At 42.5% G+C, this 17,422-nt stretch overlaps 1 protein-coding gene across 1 annotated transcript in view; it reads left to right on the top strand.

The window, feature by feature from the left end:
- GRHL2 (grainyhead-like 2 (Drosophila)) overlaps window positions 1-17,422 on the top strand; it is a 172,057-nt gene that overhangs the window by 151,786 nt on the left and 2,849 nt on the right. The window contains exons 13-15 of the mRNA XM_006897162.1: window positions 8,781-8,875; window positions 14,730-14,815; window positions 16,134-16,198. Coding sequence (XP_006897224.1) covers window positions 8,781-8,875; window positions 14,730-14,815; window positions 16,134-16,198 — 246 coding nt within the window. The remainder of the gene's footprint in view (window positions 1-8,780; window positions 8,876-14,729; window positions 14,816-16,133; window positions 16,199-17,422) is intronic.

Here is a 17,422-nt window from a genome sequence, read left to right as displayed (position 1 = left end):
AAGCTAAGAATGACATCTCCATTTTTAAACTAAGATTGGATGTGAAAATTTTTTGAGATTCAGGTATCCCTGAATAAATGTTGACACACAGACTTCTGTATCTACTTGCATATTGTCTATGTCTGCTCTCACTCAACAGCAGAATTGAATACTTCCAACAGAGACCTTATAGTCCAATACACATTATCAGACCCATTAAAAAAAGTTTGTGATTTACCTGCCACAGAAAAACAGAATTTCCACAGAAAAACAGAATTTCCACAGCTGGTTAGTCTAGAACCCAGGTGCCCTTAATTGTCTGATACCCAGTGTTCACGTGCTGACGTTCCACATTTTCTAAACATCTGCTTCATCTTGGCGCGATGACGATGTAGTACAATTGGCTGGGATGTTAGTGCTATCAATGCCCATCTGTTCGTCACACATAGAGGGAAGATTGTGGACCATGGGATGACTAATGACCTTGAGCTCAGGAAGTTCAACTTCAGGGTCCTCGATTTTAAAATGGAGATTTTTCTTTCAGGTGCTCTCTAAGATTCTATCCAGCAGGAGCATTCTATTATTCTAGTTTAGTAGCATGAATGAAAGTTTAGTAGCGTCAGTTAGATATAGCTGTGGCTCTTATGTGCACCTGGTTTACAAGGCTTTCTTGTGAATCCATCTAGGTCTGTATGCTCTTTCCAAGTAACATGTAGGTGGCCATTTGATCTGCTTGTAACTCCTTTCACGTCACCTCACTTACATTTTGTTGTGGCACAAGAGATCCTGAAGTCTGAAGCCCAAGTCTCTTATTCTGTATCTTCCAATCAAAGTCTAGTTGAACACTTTCAGAGGCCTTAGAACGTCAGCATTTATGCATCACTTATCGCTCTATAGAAAAGTAGTGTTTTGTATGCATCATCTCATTGAAATCTTATAGGTTCCCATGGGGAAGATGACATTATTCCATTCATTTTCTAGTGAGGAAACAGAGGCTTAATGAGATGAAGAGATTTGTCAAAAATCACATAGCTGGTAAAAGAGAGAAAGGCAGGATTTGTGCCAGGTCTAGCCATACTCTTTGCCTGCATTTAGCCACTCTTCCTTATCACTCAAAGGCACATGTTATGAATCCACCAGTTTCTCCATGGCAGCCTCCTCCCATGCAATTTACTTCCTTTGAAAACCTGCTGGAGGGTCAACTATGGGTCGGTTTCAATATGACGGTACACAGAAGCAGCAACACCACCACCTTGTGAATTACTGACCTGTGGCTAGAAAGAAGGCATTAGAGGCAAGAATTCATTGAGCTAACTCTCTGACTTTTCCACCCTAGACTCATTCTTTGGAGTGTGGGACCCAGTTGATGACAAGCCTGCATGACTGTACTTGGTACAAAGGGTCAGATGCTAGGTTACAACTTGAAATCAATCACTTGTTGAGTGTCAACTTTACTGATATTTGTACTGGCTCAATTATGGCCATATTCTTCACTCTCTTTGCTGAGCATAATTCCATTAGCATTAAAACATCTGAATATAGTCTTTGGAGCATAATTAATATCATAACAAGCTGGAGGAGAGAGCCTGACTGAGCCACACAAGAGCCCCTTTCCACAATGCTGGAGTCAGAATGATAGTCAAATACTAATTCACAAATGGGAGGGCTTTTCTGTCAGAAATGCCAGCAAACCACATTGCAATGAATTAACTAGAGAAAATTAAGACAAGGTTGGTCTGGGGAGCGATCAGAGCAATCATCAGCTAAGTTCCAAAACAGAACCAAAAGAGGAATGCGGACATATATATCCATCTCTTTGTCTAATGATAAAATGAGAGTTCAGGGAGATTGCTATTTGTAGTTACCTTTAGGGATTGACAGATCCTATGCAAGTTCCTGGATCAATTAGAATTGCCAACAATTTCATCCTACTTGGATCTACAATCAACACCCTTGGCACCAGCATTCAGGAGATCAGAAGACACATAGCACAGGGAAAGTCTGCTGTCAGAGCTCTCTTCAAAGTACTGAAGAACAGTCATGTCGGTTTGAAGACTAAAAGGCACATGATTCAAACCATGGTCTTTCCAATCACCTGCTATGCATCTGAGTGCTGAACATTGGATGAGAATGACAGAAGAATCAGTGCATTTGAGTTGTGGCGCTGGAGAAGAGCAGAGAATATCCTATGAACTGCCAATAGAACAAACAGATATGTCTTTTAGAAAATGGAACCAGAGTGCTCCTTAGTGGCAAGGATGGTGAAGCATCCTGTCACATACTTTGGGCATGTTGTTAGGAGAAGCTATTCCTTGGAAAGGGACATCATGCTTGGACAGGTGGAGGGTAGATGAAATGGATTGGTACAGTGACAGAGGCAATGGGCTCAAGTGTAGCAGGGATGATTAAGATGATACAGGAAAAGACAGGGTTTACTACTGTTATTTATAGGGTGCATGTTGATTCAACAGCACCTAAGTACAATAAAAACATGCAAATCTATTGCTTTTTCTCTACATTCCTTGCCTCACAGCCAAGCAGTATGACAGAGACATTTGAATAGTAGTTCTCTATAGTAGTTCTTTTGTTGTGCATTGAGATTACTTGAGTAATTAAATACACACACACACACACACACACACACATATATATACAAGCCCCAATCCCAGAGATTTGGGTCTCTTTGGTGCAGGTGCAGCTTAGCCACAGGGATTTTCTAAACATCTAGGTCATTCTAAGGCACAGCAGAGTTTGACAACCACTAAAACCAGTCAAACAAGGAATTGAGTCTGTCCCTGACTTTACAAACTGTGGAACTTAAGATAACCTGTCAGATCCTCAGTTTCCTCATTAAAAAAATAGCACAATATTAATACTTTTCTGCTGAAGTTATTCTAATCATTAATATATAAAGACCTTGACCCATGTAAAGTGATTTTTAAAAAAATTTTAGCTATCATTAATAATATTACATCTCCTTTTAAAAGTGTGACTACATGATATCCATTTGGAAATAGAAGAGAAGAAAGCAAAATGGAGATTAAGGGAAATAATAAACCAGGAAGAAAGAATTTTCAGTGGCGTGTAGACCCTTAATCTGGGATTCATGGATGAGGGAAAGGGGGAGCTTTTAAAACCTCAGAAGTATGCACATTGATGGCTAATGTCATGCATGATGAAAAATTCTATTTCCATTATTTCTGAAGTTTTGGTTTCATTCCACATCCAAACTCCCCATCTGGGAGAAATTTACTGCTAAATTCGGCTATTGTTTTCTACATTTCAAGTGGTACATCTTTTTATTTGTGGGATTTCCACTGAATTGGTTTCTTCTTAATAGAGTCTATCTAGCTCAGTATATCTTGTCATTTATTTTCTTGCATGTGTTAATTACAATTATTTTTAAGGTTTATATTGTTGTTGTTGTTGTCATTATGTGATGTTGAGTCACCTGTGACCATAGTAATCCTATGTGCAACAGCCTTAAAAACTGCTCTATCCTGTGCCAATCTTATTGTCTCTGACACACCAACCCTCATTATTCTGGTCACTGAAACAATCCATCTCCTTGAGGGTCTTCTTCTCCTGTGCCGTTCCTCTACCCTTCCAAGCATGACGTCCCTCTCCAAGGACTGGTCTTTCCTTGCAACATGTCCAAAGTATGTCAGATGTAGCTTCAGAATCCTTGCCTCCAAGGAGCAGCCTGATTTCACCCTCTCCAGGACAGATTTGTTTGTTCCCCTAGCAGGACACAATATGTTCAATACTCTTCTCGAGCATCACATCTTAAAGGCATCAATTCTCCTTCTATCATCTCTAGTTTTCTAATGCATAGCAAGTAATTGCAAAGACCATGGCCCGCATCAGGCTCATCTTAGTCTCCAGACTGACATCGTTTCTCTTTAGAGCTTTGGAAAGGTCTCTGACGGCAGATTTTCTCAAGACAATTAATCTTTTACTGGCTGCTGGTACCAAGAGTGTTGATTGTAGAGCCAAGCAAATTGAAACTGTTAATAATCTCAATCTCATCATCATCTATCATGATGCTGCCAATCAGCTCAGTGGTGAGAATCTTTGTTTTCTTGATGTTGAGCTTCAATCTATACTGAAGGCTGCAGTCCTTGACCTTATGCAGCAAGTGCTTCAGGTCTGCGTCAGTTTCAGCAAGCAGGGTTGTGTCATCTGCATAACGCAGACTGTTGATGGATCTTCCTCCAATCCTGATGCCACATTTCTCCTCATATAGCCCAGCCTCCTAACCATGCAGTGTTTACTTGCTCTGTTCTAACAAATGCCTCCTGGTCGAAGTATAGGTTTCATATAAGTACAGTCAAGTGTTCTTGATTCCCATTCTTTTCAGAGTCAGCCACAGTTTGTTATGATCCACACAGTCAAATGCCTTTGCATAATCAATGAAACACAGATAGACATTCTTCTGGTATTCTCTGCTTTCAGCCAAGATCCATCTGACACTAGCTGTAATATCCTTAATGCCACGGCCTTTTCTAAACCCAGCCTGCACCTCAGGCAATTCTCTATTGATGCGCTGTTTGAATAATCATCAGTGGAATCTTGCTTGCAGGTGATATCAATGATACTACTCAATAATTTCCACACTTTGTTGGATTACCTTTCTTTGGAACGGGAACAAATAAATATCTTTTTCAGTCAGTTGGGAGGGTGGTTGTCCTCCAGATTTCTTGGCACAACTAGTGAGCACATTTAGGCCAGCATCTTTTTGTTGAAATATGTCAATCGGTATGCCATCAATTCCTGGGGCCTTGTTTTTTGCCAATTCTTTCAGAGCAACTTCTACATCTTCCTTCATCACTAGAGGCTCTTGCTCATACATTGTTTCATGAAATTCTTCTGTGTCTGCCAATTCCTCTTTTACAATAACTCTGTATACTCTTTCCATCTTCTTTTAAAGCTTCCTGTATCATTTAATATTCTGCGCAAAGCATCCTTAAGTATTGCATCTCTAGGTTTGAATTTGTTCTTCAGTTCCTTCACCTTAAAAAAATGGATAAATTATGTATACTGCATTGAAGCTGATAAGGGAGAGAACAGTTTAAAAATAATATATTTTAGGGCATCATAAGAGTTTGGAATGAGGGGTTGCAGAGTGGAATGTACTCAGGGTGAGGTTGGGAGGGTGCGGGGGGGGATGGGTGGATTGTATACCAATAAAGGAGTTTTGCTTTTGCTTTTAAAGAAGAGCGAACTGGGGTTGGGGGTGGGGTGGGCGGGGAGAAAAGTGTAACAATGAATGAATGGAAATCCACACACACAAAAGAAATGCTGAGCAGTTTCTGAATAAGCACCCCAGATTAGCATTTAATAAAGTAATTTTGGGTCAATGGATAATTGGTTGTTAAAAAGGACGTAGCATAGGGCCTACTCCATAGTGCAACAGACATTCTAAGGACTTTAACAGAAGATTCTGTCCTCTTTTTTGAGGCTAATATAGGGAAGGAGCTGCAACTTATTTGGGGTGTATATGGTGTTAACACATATAGGTCATAAGCAGAGACGTAAAATGGACAAATCTGTCTCCATGGTGCCTGAACTTCTTTCTACACTTTAAAAAATGTTATTATAAAGCAACTCCTCACTTGGTACCCATGCGCTAGTGCATTTCAGTCTTCCAGGCAGGGCACCACATTGCCAACTACAATGAGAGCCTCCTGCTTCAAACCTGAAGACTTCCCAATCTTCTTTTACTACATGAAAATTAACACTCCTTTATTTATACCTTTCTCTGACATGGATGCCACAAGGCAATGGCTTAAAGTGCCACCAGACCTGAAGCCACTTTATATATAACCACTCTTTTGTGCCAGTGGGATAGTGGAGTCTTTCAGCAAGAAAATGCCTCTGCTTTGCTCTCTAGTCCTTACAGAAGGCATCAGGAGACTAGAAAGATGTGCTCGTTTCGTTTACAGAACAGGCAACCATCCCTCTCTCTGCTTTCTTGCCTTGCTTTGAAAAATAGATGGGTACCTGAATTCGTTCTATTCCAACTTCTGGACTCCTATTTTAAACTCACAGATACGAAGTGTGAAAAAGCATTTTGAACTCCCAAGAGAAATGTCGGTTTATTCAAGATGTCATTTTAATGACAAAGTGTGCCAAGACTCAGAACAAGGTGCCATCAGAACCCAGCAGAACTGGAAAATATATAAATAAATCTTGTACTTTGTGAGCACAAGAAAACGGCTGCTTTGAGAACCCTCGCCCAGCATGGGAATGGCTGGTGACTTGTCAGGCTGTTTACACACTATTAAGCTGTTGACCACTGACAGCTCTGTGAGTGGGTTTTCTTATCATTTAGTCTTGATGTCATGGCTACCCCAGTTCCAAGAACATGACAGAATGACATGACTTGCTTTTATGACAAAATACTAAGGGCAAGGCAGAGAGGAGAGTGCCATGAAAGTTCATTACCACCTTTATTTAGCTGGGACTCAAGTTTGGATTCTTTCTCACATTGCTTCTATGGTTTGACTTCTGAAGGTACAAAATAAGAGAATGTTAACTCTTAATATTTTACCTCTTATCTTTTCCTATGAACTTTGAGAAATGACAGTAGTCATAGAAAGGCTTCAGGTATTTTGTTCATCGGTTCACTATGAGTTGTGCTCGACTTGACTGCAAACAACAACTTTTATTCATCATCATTTCAGAGTTATTGAAGTGCTTTTCTTAAGGGTGTTCTTTCAAAACAGTTCCCTAAACAGCTTCATCTACTAACAAACTTCATGTTCTTGCACAAATCACTTAATAAATGAAATTTGTTAGGTGATAAATGGAGACTCTGATCACTTTCAAAATGTTTGCCTTATTTAATCTTTCCCATATGTCTCTTGTTCAAATCTCTGCAAATAACTATTATTATCATTGTTACCTAACAATTAAAATGATGCTTATAGTGTAGAAAGTGACCTTGTGAGTGGTTTTATGTTAACTCACTCAATTCTCCAAACAATCTTATTTTAAACATTAGGAGACTGAGGCTCAGGGAAGTTAGAGAATTTACTAAGTTTCTACAATTAGTCAGCTATAAAGCAAGGATGTAAATCAAGATAGTGAAGACTTGAATGCTGCCATGGAGCTGACTAGATTTCAGTGGAACTTCTAGATTAAGAGAAGAAAACACCAAACACATCAAACCTCTTTCTATTGATCCAATTCTGACACTTAGGACAGAATACAACTGCTCTGTAAGTTTGCATAGGTTGTACTTTTAAAAAATGTCTTTTTAAAAACTTTGATAATGATTTGAGTGAAAGTAATTCATTAGAACATTCAGGCATGTGCTGTTTTATGGCGCTGATTACAGCCCCACCCTGTGCTGTCCCTCTCCCCACTATCTCTCTGGGGCTCTTGTTTCCATTTATTCCTTCCTCTCCTCCCTTCCTGTATTCTGAGCTGTATCCTTAGATACAGACTGCCTTGGCGATCCTGTGTGGTTACATGCGGCGAGTGCTGAGGAGCTCCCTGGTCTTACTGTTCACTTTCTGGATCAGTCTATTATTTGGCTGAGGGCTGTGACACAGGGGTGGGTGAGTTCATTTCCACGCTTTCAGGATGACAAAGGACCTCAGTCCTAGGTGTTATACCGGCCTCCATCAGGCCCGACTGTAAGGTTTTACAGGAGCAAATGGCTATGTTTTTTTCTGTGAAGTGATTGATGAGTTCAAACCACAGACCTTTCAGTTAGCACCTGAATGATTAACCAATGCATCACTAAGAAGAATTGCCTCTCAGTCCATTTCTGAAAAATCAGCTCATGAAAATTCTATAGATCACTGAGGTCCAATCTCACTGTGTGTGGAACTGCCATGAGTTACATGTAACTCAGTGCCAGCCAGCTAACACCACTACCGAGATGATCTTAACAGCTTGCAGAATTGGCTCTCTGGAATGGCTTCATGTGTCTGGTTGCTCAGAAGTCAAAGAGATTAAAGGATTCCAAAAATTTGCATCTACTTACTCTCTTGAGATTTTGAAAAATAATAGAAATCAGTTCAAGAGTGTCTTTTTGTTTTGTTTTTAAATCAATAACTTCTATCAATGACAAGTTACTCTTGCTACTTCTTTTCCTCTTGAGCCGCCATCTAATTTCTTAAATAGCTTTAGAAAACGCGAGGACTTTGGAAGGTAATGAAGAGCGGTCTGCATTGGCTTAGATGGAGGCATTCAGGGGCACTAGAAACCAGGGCTTCCAGAAGGAGCGTGGAATAGTTCCTGTAGTGGAAGGGAAGGCCTGGCCATCCTCGGTCTTGGTCTCTATGGCACACCCACCATTATAATCTCATCTACTCCAGCCAAAGCAGAGGTGGAACAGCAGGAACTCAGGATATCCTTCCAACAGAACACCAGCCAATAGGACTGTGACTTTTAGAATTCCTTCTGAGTCCTGAGTAAGGATACTGGCAACGGGTGGTCAGGGCACCCAGGTTTCAGCTGCATGTTTCAGCCTAGTGTGACTTTAAGATGACAGACTCACTCAGAGCTCACTCTTCCTACCTACAACCCTGATCACGATCAGTAAAGGCGGGATGGTACAAGATGGAGTAGTTAAATGTAGAAGTCTCACCTTTATTGAACTCGTGCCTTATGTGCATGTGCAGAGGTATCTGTGTTTGTGTGTTCTACCTCAGCTAGGGGCGACTTGAAAAGGAAGGTGGGGGAGAAGGAAGCGGGTCAGCGGGTCCAAGAGAAAATTATGGGTGCCGACATGTGCACAAGTAACACCTTGTATCCTTTACTTACCAACTTCTGCTTATTTTTTCCAGCAGCAGTGTTCTTGTCAAACGGATGTTCAGGCCAATGGAAGAAGAGTTTGGTCCGACACCTCCTAAACAGATTAAAGGAGAAGGGATGAAGCGAGGTATGTCATCCTGGGGATACTCCCTCAGCATGGCTGGTGTTGAAGCCTCACTTTCTGTGTGGCCAGACGGCCTCAACCATTGACCAAGACAAATCTGCAGCCCAGCCTGGGCCCCTGTGGTTCAGACGGGCCCCACCCCTAGGGTAAAAGTGACTTCATTCACTCCGGCGTTTGTTCACATAGTCAGTGAATGCATACTGATCTGTGTCAGGCATTTTTCTAAGCCCTGAGAATAGAAAAGTGAGCAAGACAGAGGGAGAGCTCTGCTCCCATGGAGTTTATTACTCTAGTGAGAGAGGCAGATTATAAGAACAATAATTGAAGGAAAAGTATGGAGTATGTATACGGAAAGGGAAAAGAGCACTGCGGGCAGGACTGAGTAGACTTGCTGAGTTTGAAGGAACACCATGCAGCTCAGTACTTTTCTGCTAAGTTAGCGGACTTAAGGAAGAAATCAGAAAGAATGAGAGAAAGCTTAATGCAGCTTTATTAAAGGGGGGAGGGGGAAGGGGAGCTCCCGGGTGAAGTTCCTCATTCTGGGGATACAGAATGGAGAAGTAACACTGTCAACTTATTGGGGAGAGTTTTTATAAGAGTCTTTAGGGAGGGACATTCCACTCTAATTTACAATCCACCTGCTAGCCCAGCTGGACAGGCAAGGCCATTTGCTCTTCTTATCAGCAGTAGGCAAGGCTATCGGCATTTGAATTCTGATTGTTTCATTCTGCTTTTTGGCCCCTTTTTTCTGGACTTAATATTTCCCTAATGGAGCAGTGAGTTCACAGAGAGGTGCTGTCTCTCAGTATTATTCTCTCCTCATAACAACATAGGGAGGTTAAAGGAGAGACAGAAGAGGCTGAATGTTTGATGCTATCAGCAACAACTTAATGTCCTCAAGTTGGAACTGATTGATAGTTGCCCCATTAGTAGGTTTTCAGAGATAATAGAAACCAAAGAGGAGATTGCCCATCTCTCTTCTGCCTTTTGGTTGGAGGCACAACAGTTCCTTTGATGTTCTATATGCCTTGATGATATAGCAGTACCAATTATGGTAACATGTTTCAGAATTTGGAGAACCAGTATAACCATCTGATGGGGTCAGTCCTTTCAAGATAGAGAGAAATGATTTCTTTTCTCAACACCATCCCTCAGATGTCCAGATTCACCATGTTTAACTTGGTACATTCTTCTGAATATGGTTTGAAGGCATGAGTTCATTGCCAGCATCAAGTTCTGACTGAAGACAACCAGGAAAGTGCCTTCTCAATTAGAATGTTTGTTGTTTTATTCGGTTGCACCAATTCTGAGTCATTGTGACCCCACACCAGTACTCAGGGTAGAACTGCTTACAGGACTTCCTCATCTGTAGTCTATGTGGAAACAGGTTACCATGTCCCACAGAGACTGTGGTAGATTTGAACCACTGACCTTTGAGTGAACAGATGAGTACTCAAAACTGTGCCACCAGGACCTCTTTTGAAATGGTTACTGCCCTTTCTGTCCACAAAGAGAAGCACAAGAAGTGAGAAGAGACCCAGAGCAAAGTGTTAGTACTATCTACTGCTTTAACACGGAGGTGTCTCTCACACCCAACAACTTATTTACTTTAAAAACAGCAAAAGCAGAGCAAGGCCTGACCTTTGAGTTGCTGTTAGGTGACATCAAGTGATTTCCTGCTTGTAGGGACTCTGCACAATACATGGAACAATGGTCCTGTACCATCCTCGATGTCATTGTCCTGTTTGAATCCATTGTCATTACTACTGTGTCACTCTGTCTCCTTGAGGACTTTCCAGTTTTCCACTCACCCTTCTCTACTTTCCCAAGTATGATGTCCTTCCTCAAGGGCTTTGCCCCGTCTGAAGCGATGTCCAAAGTTCACAAGAAGAAGTCTTTACATCCTCACGTTCTAGGAGCATTCCTGCTGTACTTCTTCCAAAACAGATTTGTTTATCCTTCTGACTGTCCAGGATACATGCAATATTCTTTGCCAAAACTGTAATTCGCAAGAACTCTGGTTGTGCAGCCCACAGCATGGTATTGGTTAGCCAGATTAAAATGCATCAGTACTTTTTCTGTCTTCTTTTTTCATTGTCTAGGTTTTGAATGCATCTGAGGTTTGAATCAGGTGCATCTCCTGTCTCCAAGTGTCACTTTTACTTTTGATACTTTAAAGAGGGAAGGCTTTTGCAGTAGATTTAGCCAAGGTAGTATGCTTTTCTTGACTACTACTTCATGCCTAATGGAAAACACATCGAAGTAAAAAGGCCAAACAGAAGATTTTCAAGGGCAGCTTGAGGACACAAAGCAAAGTATGTGCAGAGAGCTGTAATTGGAGAATAAAATGGGAAGAACTTTCTCTGCATTTCTCAAGCTTTCACTCACAATATTGAAGGATGATATGGTTGGTAAGAAGTTGCACTGCAACCCTGACGACACAACAGTTTGAGGCCACCAGTTTTTCTGTGGGAATCTCCTCCCATGTGGCTAATTGCCTCTAAAAACCCACCAGAGGGTCAGCTGTGGATCGATTGTGACTCTGTGGTACACAACAACAACAACATGGGTAATATATTGAACGACCCAGGAAGCTGCAAAAGAAGATGGAGGAACACACAGAGTCACTGTACCCAAAAGAATTGACTGACACTGAAAAATTTCAGGAAGTACCGTATGAATAGGAGCCAACGGTAAAGAAGGAAGAAGTTGAAGATACACTGAAGGCATTGGCAAAAGAAAAAAAAATTGGGCCTCAGGAATTGAGGGGATAGCGATTGATGTGTTTCAACTAACAGAAGCAGCACTGGATGTGCTCACCAGTCTATACCAGGAACTTTTTTCCTTCAAGTCTTCCTGACTTTACTCTTTGAATGGACAGAGTTAGAAGGAAATCAAGAATCACACAGCTCAAAGTAACCATTGCCCTTATGTCCTGGAGGCTTGGCCCTGGTTATGTTCAGATGTCTGTGAAATGATGTGAGGTCTTAAAGCCAGCACAAAAATTGCCGTGCAATTTCTATTTTGTTCAGTTGTGACCTTTGAAATGTCTAAATTATAGAGACACATGAGGACGCTGTAATCTGTGAGCAATAGAGAAAACTTTGCCAAGTGTGTCTGTTTGCTTTAGATTAGAGCAGCGGGCCTACCTGGGCCCCTCCTCACAGCTGGTGTTTGAGGGCTCTAAGGAGTCATGCTCAGCGAGGCTCCCTCCTGCTGCTCGTTTGTTAGAAGTTCTCCAGTGATGGGCACCATTAGCATGATCACTCATGCCTTTTGTTATCTGTTAGTTTTGGTCTTGTGGCCCCTTCTGGGCATGGCTTAGTCTGGACTCTTTGGGGGCTGCCCCATGTAGTTGATAGCTTTTGGTTGTGCAATGTCTGTGATGCGTGATGGCCACTATAGCCACGGTTGGTCAAGAAGGTACTAATAATGTGCGGCACTGATATAGAGCTAATGAAAGCTGCCTCTGGGCCCGTCACCTGACAGCACACCCATGTGGCACCATCAGCAAGCCCAGCAGGAGCACAGTGTGCCGCTCTGCCTGGGTACCCACCAGCCTCTCCATCGTGCCACTCTCAACCCTTTCCAAAAGGAAGCCTCTGAGACTAGGACAACAGTGATACTCTGTCACAATGATTTTTCAAAGAAAAGATTTGTAAATCCAGGAGGAGCAGCACTCATTTTAATAAAACATAGTTTGGGAGGTCCAGAGGGTCATCGTGCTGGAAATGGCATTTTCCTGCTGCAAGCAGCGGAGGAAGTTCACTGCTAACAGCTTCTGATTGGATTTCTTCTTTTACATTTTTATTGCCTTTCATTTCTCTCATCTGAATGTAATTGAGGTCCTGTGCTCTAATTAGTTCTCTCTGAACAGCTAATATTGAGTCCTCCTAGAAGGCCCCATTAGGTCACTGGATCATTTTTGCTGAAATGAAGATATAAAATATTCCCTCTGAAGGTTTAAATTTGAAAATCTTGGGAGATAGTCAATCTATTAATTTAATTGGTGTTTAATTTTTTCATATTTGGTAAAGAGAAGAAGTTCTGCAATACTTCAGTCAGTTTGGGGAGCATGGGGAAGACAATCACCGAGCTGGGCATTGCCTGATTTACAGAGAGAAAGTGCAGGCAGAACTCATCTACACCTCTTAGACTCAGCCTTTGAAGAGCAAGCCATTCTAATGAAGTCCTTAGGGACTGAGGATGAGAGGGAAAGGTGGGGAGAGGCTGGGCTTGAGCTGATTTCCTTCCCCTGAGAAGCAGAGAAATAGCTCCAGCTTCCTTCTTTAGATCGATGTGATTGCAGCTCAGTGGGCACCTGACAGGCACCAGGCTCAACACGGGCTTTCTTTGGCCTGGGTGTTGCTCCTCCTCTGGTGGCCAGGTGTCTGCATTGCAACCTTGGCCCTTTCCTCCTCTTACTGAAGAAGCAGGAGTCATCTCACCAAAGGACAGGCGGAGAAAGAGGCAGTTAGCACACTGGGACTGGAAGATTTCAGATGAATGGGAGACTTCACATTCTCCCAAAGGACAGAGATGAGCAGAACAGCGGCCAGTGGCCGTCGCTCTGTGGGACCCCGAGGAACCTCTTGGGCTCTCTGAAGCTCTGCTTGCTTCTAATGACATCTGTGGTCCCTACCACCCCTCATTGCATGTGAAGTCTCTCACTCAGAGTGTTACATTACACAGAAATGATAGACCGCTGGATTTTCATGGACTTTTTAGAACAACAACTATGCCAATTACTTCACAGGAGCTCCCACAGATTGGGTACTGGGTGCTCATTGTGTGGGTGCTCACTGTGCACCAGCACATGAATTCCTGTTACCCTCATAGCAACCCCACAGCATAGGCATTATTGTCCCTGATTTCCCAAGAAAACAAGACAAGGAGAGAGTAAAAGAGCCAGGACCTTAGAAAAAACAAGTGTCTCAATCCCAGAGATGCCACACCCAACTCTTCATCTGCCCTCCTCTGCGGGGCATCATCCCTCCTGCTTTCCACCTTTGCACAGGCCCGTCCCTTCGCCTGGGCTTTCTGTCCTTATCTTCTCTTGCTCCCACTCCCCATACCCCGTTCCCCTGTTTGCATCAAAGCTTGCACTCTCTTCAAAGTAATACTCCTGCAGTTCTTGACAAGGTCAAGTTGCTATAAGCTCACTCTCATTGTTTCTAGCTCTTATAACTACTTATTTATTTGTGGAGTTCCTGCCGCTCTGAGTGAATTTTGCACTCTGTAAGGGCAGGGCCAGTGCCTTAAGTCTTTGGAGCCCCAGCTCTTAGTGCCAGGAGCCTCATTAATAGGGTCCCTGAGGTGTAGTCCATATTGTTGAATGAACAATTACCAAATAGAAAAAAGAGGTCATAGGAAGAGAGGACATAAAGAGGTCATGTCCCCACCTGGGGAAATTAATACATGTGCATGGCCTAGTGGTAAAGAGTTGCACTGCCAGTCCAAAGGCACATGGTTCAAATTCACCAACTGCTCTTCAGGAGAAAAATAGGCAGTCTTCTCCCCTGTAATTTACGGTCTCTGAAAATCTGCTGGAGGGTCAGCTATGAATCGATTCTGTCTCTGTATCTGGCACATAACAACAAGAAGAGCAATGTTTGTGTCCAAGTGTCTTGTAGCCTATTAGGGGTTACACAATTATCAGTTTATTTCGTTGACTCACGTCCTTCATCGTCTCCTGTCATGGTGTGAGTGTCTCGAGCACCCTTCAGGATGTTGTCTGAACCAACAGGCAACCGAAGGCCCCACGGGTGGTGCCACCCCCTCTGGGACAGGAAGCAGGCCCAGTGACCTCGGAAGTGTGGGAGCACCTTCATTCAGCTTTCCCATTCTTCTCTTCCAGTGCTTCTGTACGTGAGGAAGGAGACCGACGACGTGTTCGATGCTTTGATGTTGAAATCTCCCACGGTGAAGGGCCTGATGGAAGCGGTGAGCAGCAAACCTCCGGACACTGGCCTGTATTCATTCGCCTTAACGGGAATCTGCTGATTAAAATGCAGCCGCTGAGAGTGCTCCAGAATGAGCTTTAGGGGGCGGTCGGTGGGGCTGGGTAAAAAGAGAGAGAGAGATTTGTGGAGATGGTGGTCTCCGTACTGCTGTGGCTTATTGGCATCTTACGGAGAAAGGGACTTTGAAAAACTGCTAAGTCCCTGTCCACTGAAGACTAATCAGAGTGAGAAGCTGAGGAGGAAGGTTACTATGAGTTTTCATTGGTCTCCTCTTATTAAACCGAATCAGTTATGGTAACTTCCAAATATGGACAAAACAAAACAATTAACAAGTGTCTCACTGGCTGTAATCCAAAATACAAATATGGCTTCTTTTGGTAGAAAAAAATGATAGATGATGATGCTAGATGGATAGATAGATAGATGATAGAGCAGAATTATAGTGCTTTAAAGAAAGATCCTGAAATTCCTCCTTCTTCCTTTCCTGTTCCCTGTGTTACAGTTGTCCAACCTAGGCTCAGGGAAATTTATTTTACTATCACATCCCACTATTCTTTTAATATGACTCCACCTTGAATGTTATTTTTAATTTCTCCTCTCCCTCTTCTTTGCCTGTACAATAGATGCAGAGGACCCAGGTATTTTACAGTAATGGAATGACAGGAGTGCTAGGGACAGTCCAAATTAATGTGTTGGCCTGGAAAATTGCCTCACTGATACAGCATCTAGGATCAGGATGAATGCTGAAATGGGCAGAAATGTCTTCAATGTAGAGTTTCTGCTACTCAATTGTTACCAAGCCCCCAGACAGTTCTGAGCAGGTGTAGTAAGGACCACGTTCTTGTGAGACACTGACCTGGGGCTTGATAGTCTTTTGTTGTTGTTGTTCAGCAGGATTTAAAGAAAAATACTGTCAAATCCTAAAATAAAATTTTTTGCAACTACATCTGTTCCATAGAAAGGAAATACTAAAAACACTAAAAGAAATGAACAATGAACCAACATAAAAAAAACAAACAAACTAACCCAGGACTTAGATATTTTTACATGAACCAAAATTTTTAGACCTTAAAATTGTTTGAATGAATCTGAAGAACGTTTGTAAAATATTCATGCTTCCTTCCCTGAGATCCTCAGGACAATGCATGCCACAACCGAGGGGTTTGGAGAATCTGCCTCATTGGCGCAGAACTGTGTCTCCAAGAAAGTCTCGCTGACACTGAAATTGAACTCACATCTCTTGCCACTGCTTGCTCTGCCCTCTGCCCTCATCTGCCTCTATGCTGCTGTTGTTACAGATATCTGAGAAATACGGGCTGCCAGTGGAGAAGATTGCAAAACTTTACAAGAAAAGCAAAAAAGGGTAAGAAAGAAACAGAATTTAAATTGACCTCCACATGAGATAAATCTATGTCTTAAAAAGAAGATGGTGATGGATAGCTTCCTATCTATGTCTCTCTGTCTCTACCTTTAATACAAAGGGCACATCATGCTTCCAAATGGTGACAGAGCATCATTCAAACGCAGGGTGAGGGCCATGCCTGTTGAGTTTTCAGTCAGAGAGGGAGTAGGGGATAGCGTGTGTTGTTGTGAAGTTGGCTGAGATGTTTTCCAGTGCTAGGGTCGGCTAGAGGGAGCGAAGGTTGGTGGGGCCGCTGGGGCAATGCCAGAATCAGCATCACTCCTCTGCAGAGAGGGACATTTGTAGTGAACCACGGGCTGCTTTGAAAGTTTATTTCAAGGTGAGACAGTAGGAACACAAGGAGGTAAGGAGCATAGAAAATTCTTCCAAGGTTCAAGATGATCTCATTCAATCATCAGTCTTGCTAGTTCTTATTGCTAATCAGTCTCTCTCTCACTACCATAAATTCAGTTCCAACTCGTAGCTGGGTTTCTGAGGCTGTAAATTGCAGGAGAGGAGATAACTTCTCTTTTCTCCCTGAGAGGTGATTGGCAGATTCAAACCTCCAGAGAAGCTCAGCCTTTGGGCTAGGAGATTTAAAAAATCCAGACCACACTACCAGAGCTCTCTTTAAGATCAGTGGCTTTTATTTATGAGAGATTCAGTACCACCTGGACTTCCAAGTGCTTTACAGGACTGGTCCATCTACTCCTTACCTTCCATGGTTGATTCCATTGTTATCTCTAAATAACTTAAGAATAAGCTGAGCAGAGGCATTTAAGTACCAGGCCTCATGGTTGGTAAGGAGAATAGATTTGAACCCAGGTCTGCTACTGGAAAGTTCAACTTCTTACACATCATGATTGCTCTGTGCATTAGCTAGGCCCCTTGTTTGTGAGGTTCTGAGACCTGAATTTCATGCCAGGGCTGGTGTCTTTGGAGTTAGCTTCTGGAATTGTTTTTCTACAAAGAAATCAGGAAATGAGTCTTCTCTAGACTTCTTTTCTCAAGGAAACCTTACGTGGAGTATGTCGATAGTTTGGTTGACTAGGTGGCAGCTTCTGCCGCTACTGGAAAGTTCACCAAAATGCTGCTTACTGTTTCTTTGCAAGGATAATGCTACAGGCAGAGTGAAGTCCTTTGATGCTGAGGCTTGAGCATCATCTCAGGTCTCACAGCTGAACA

Source organism: Elephantulus edwardii, unplaced genomic scaffold (genome assembly GCF_000299155.1).
Source record: "Elephantulus edwardii isolate Elephantulus edwardi_28Jun2011 unplaced genomic scaffold, EleEdw1.0 scaffold00202, whole genome shotgun sequence".
In the NCBI taxonomy this organism is placed as follows: domain Eukaryota; kingdom Metazoa; phylum Chordata; class Mammalia; order Macroscelidea; family Macroscelididae; genus Elephantulus; species Elephantulus edwardii.
Note: the sequence above shows the minus strand (reverse complement) of the source record. Positions and strands in the feature narration are given on the sequence as shown.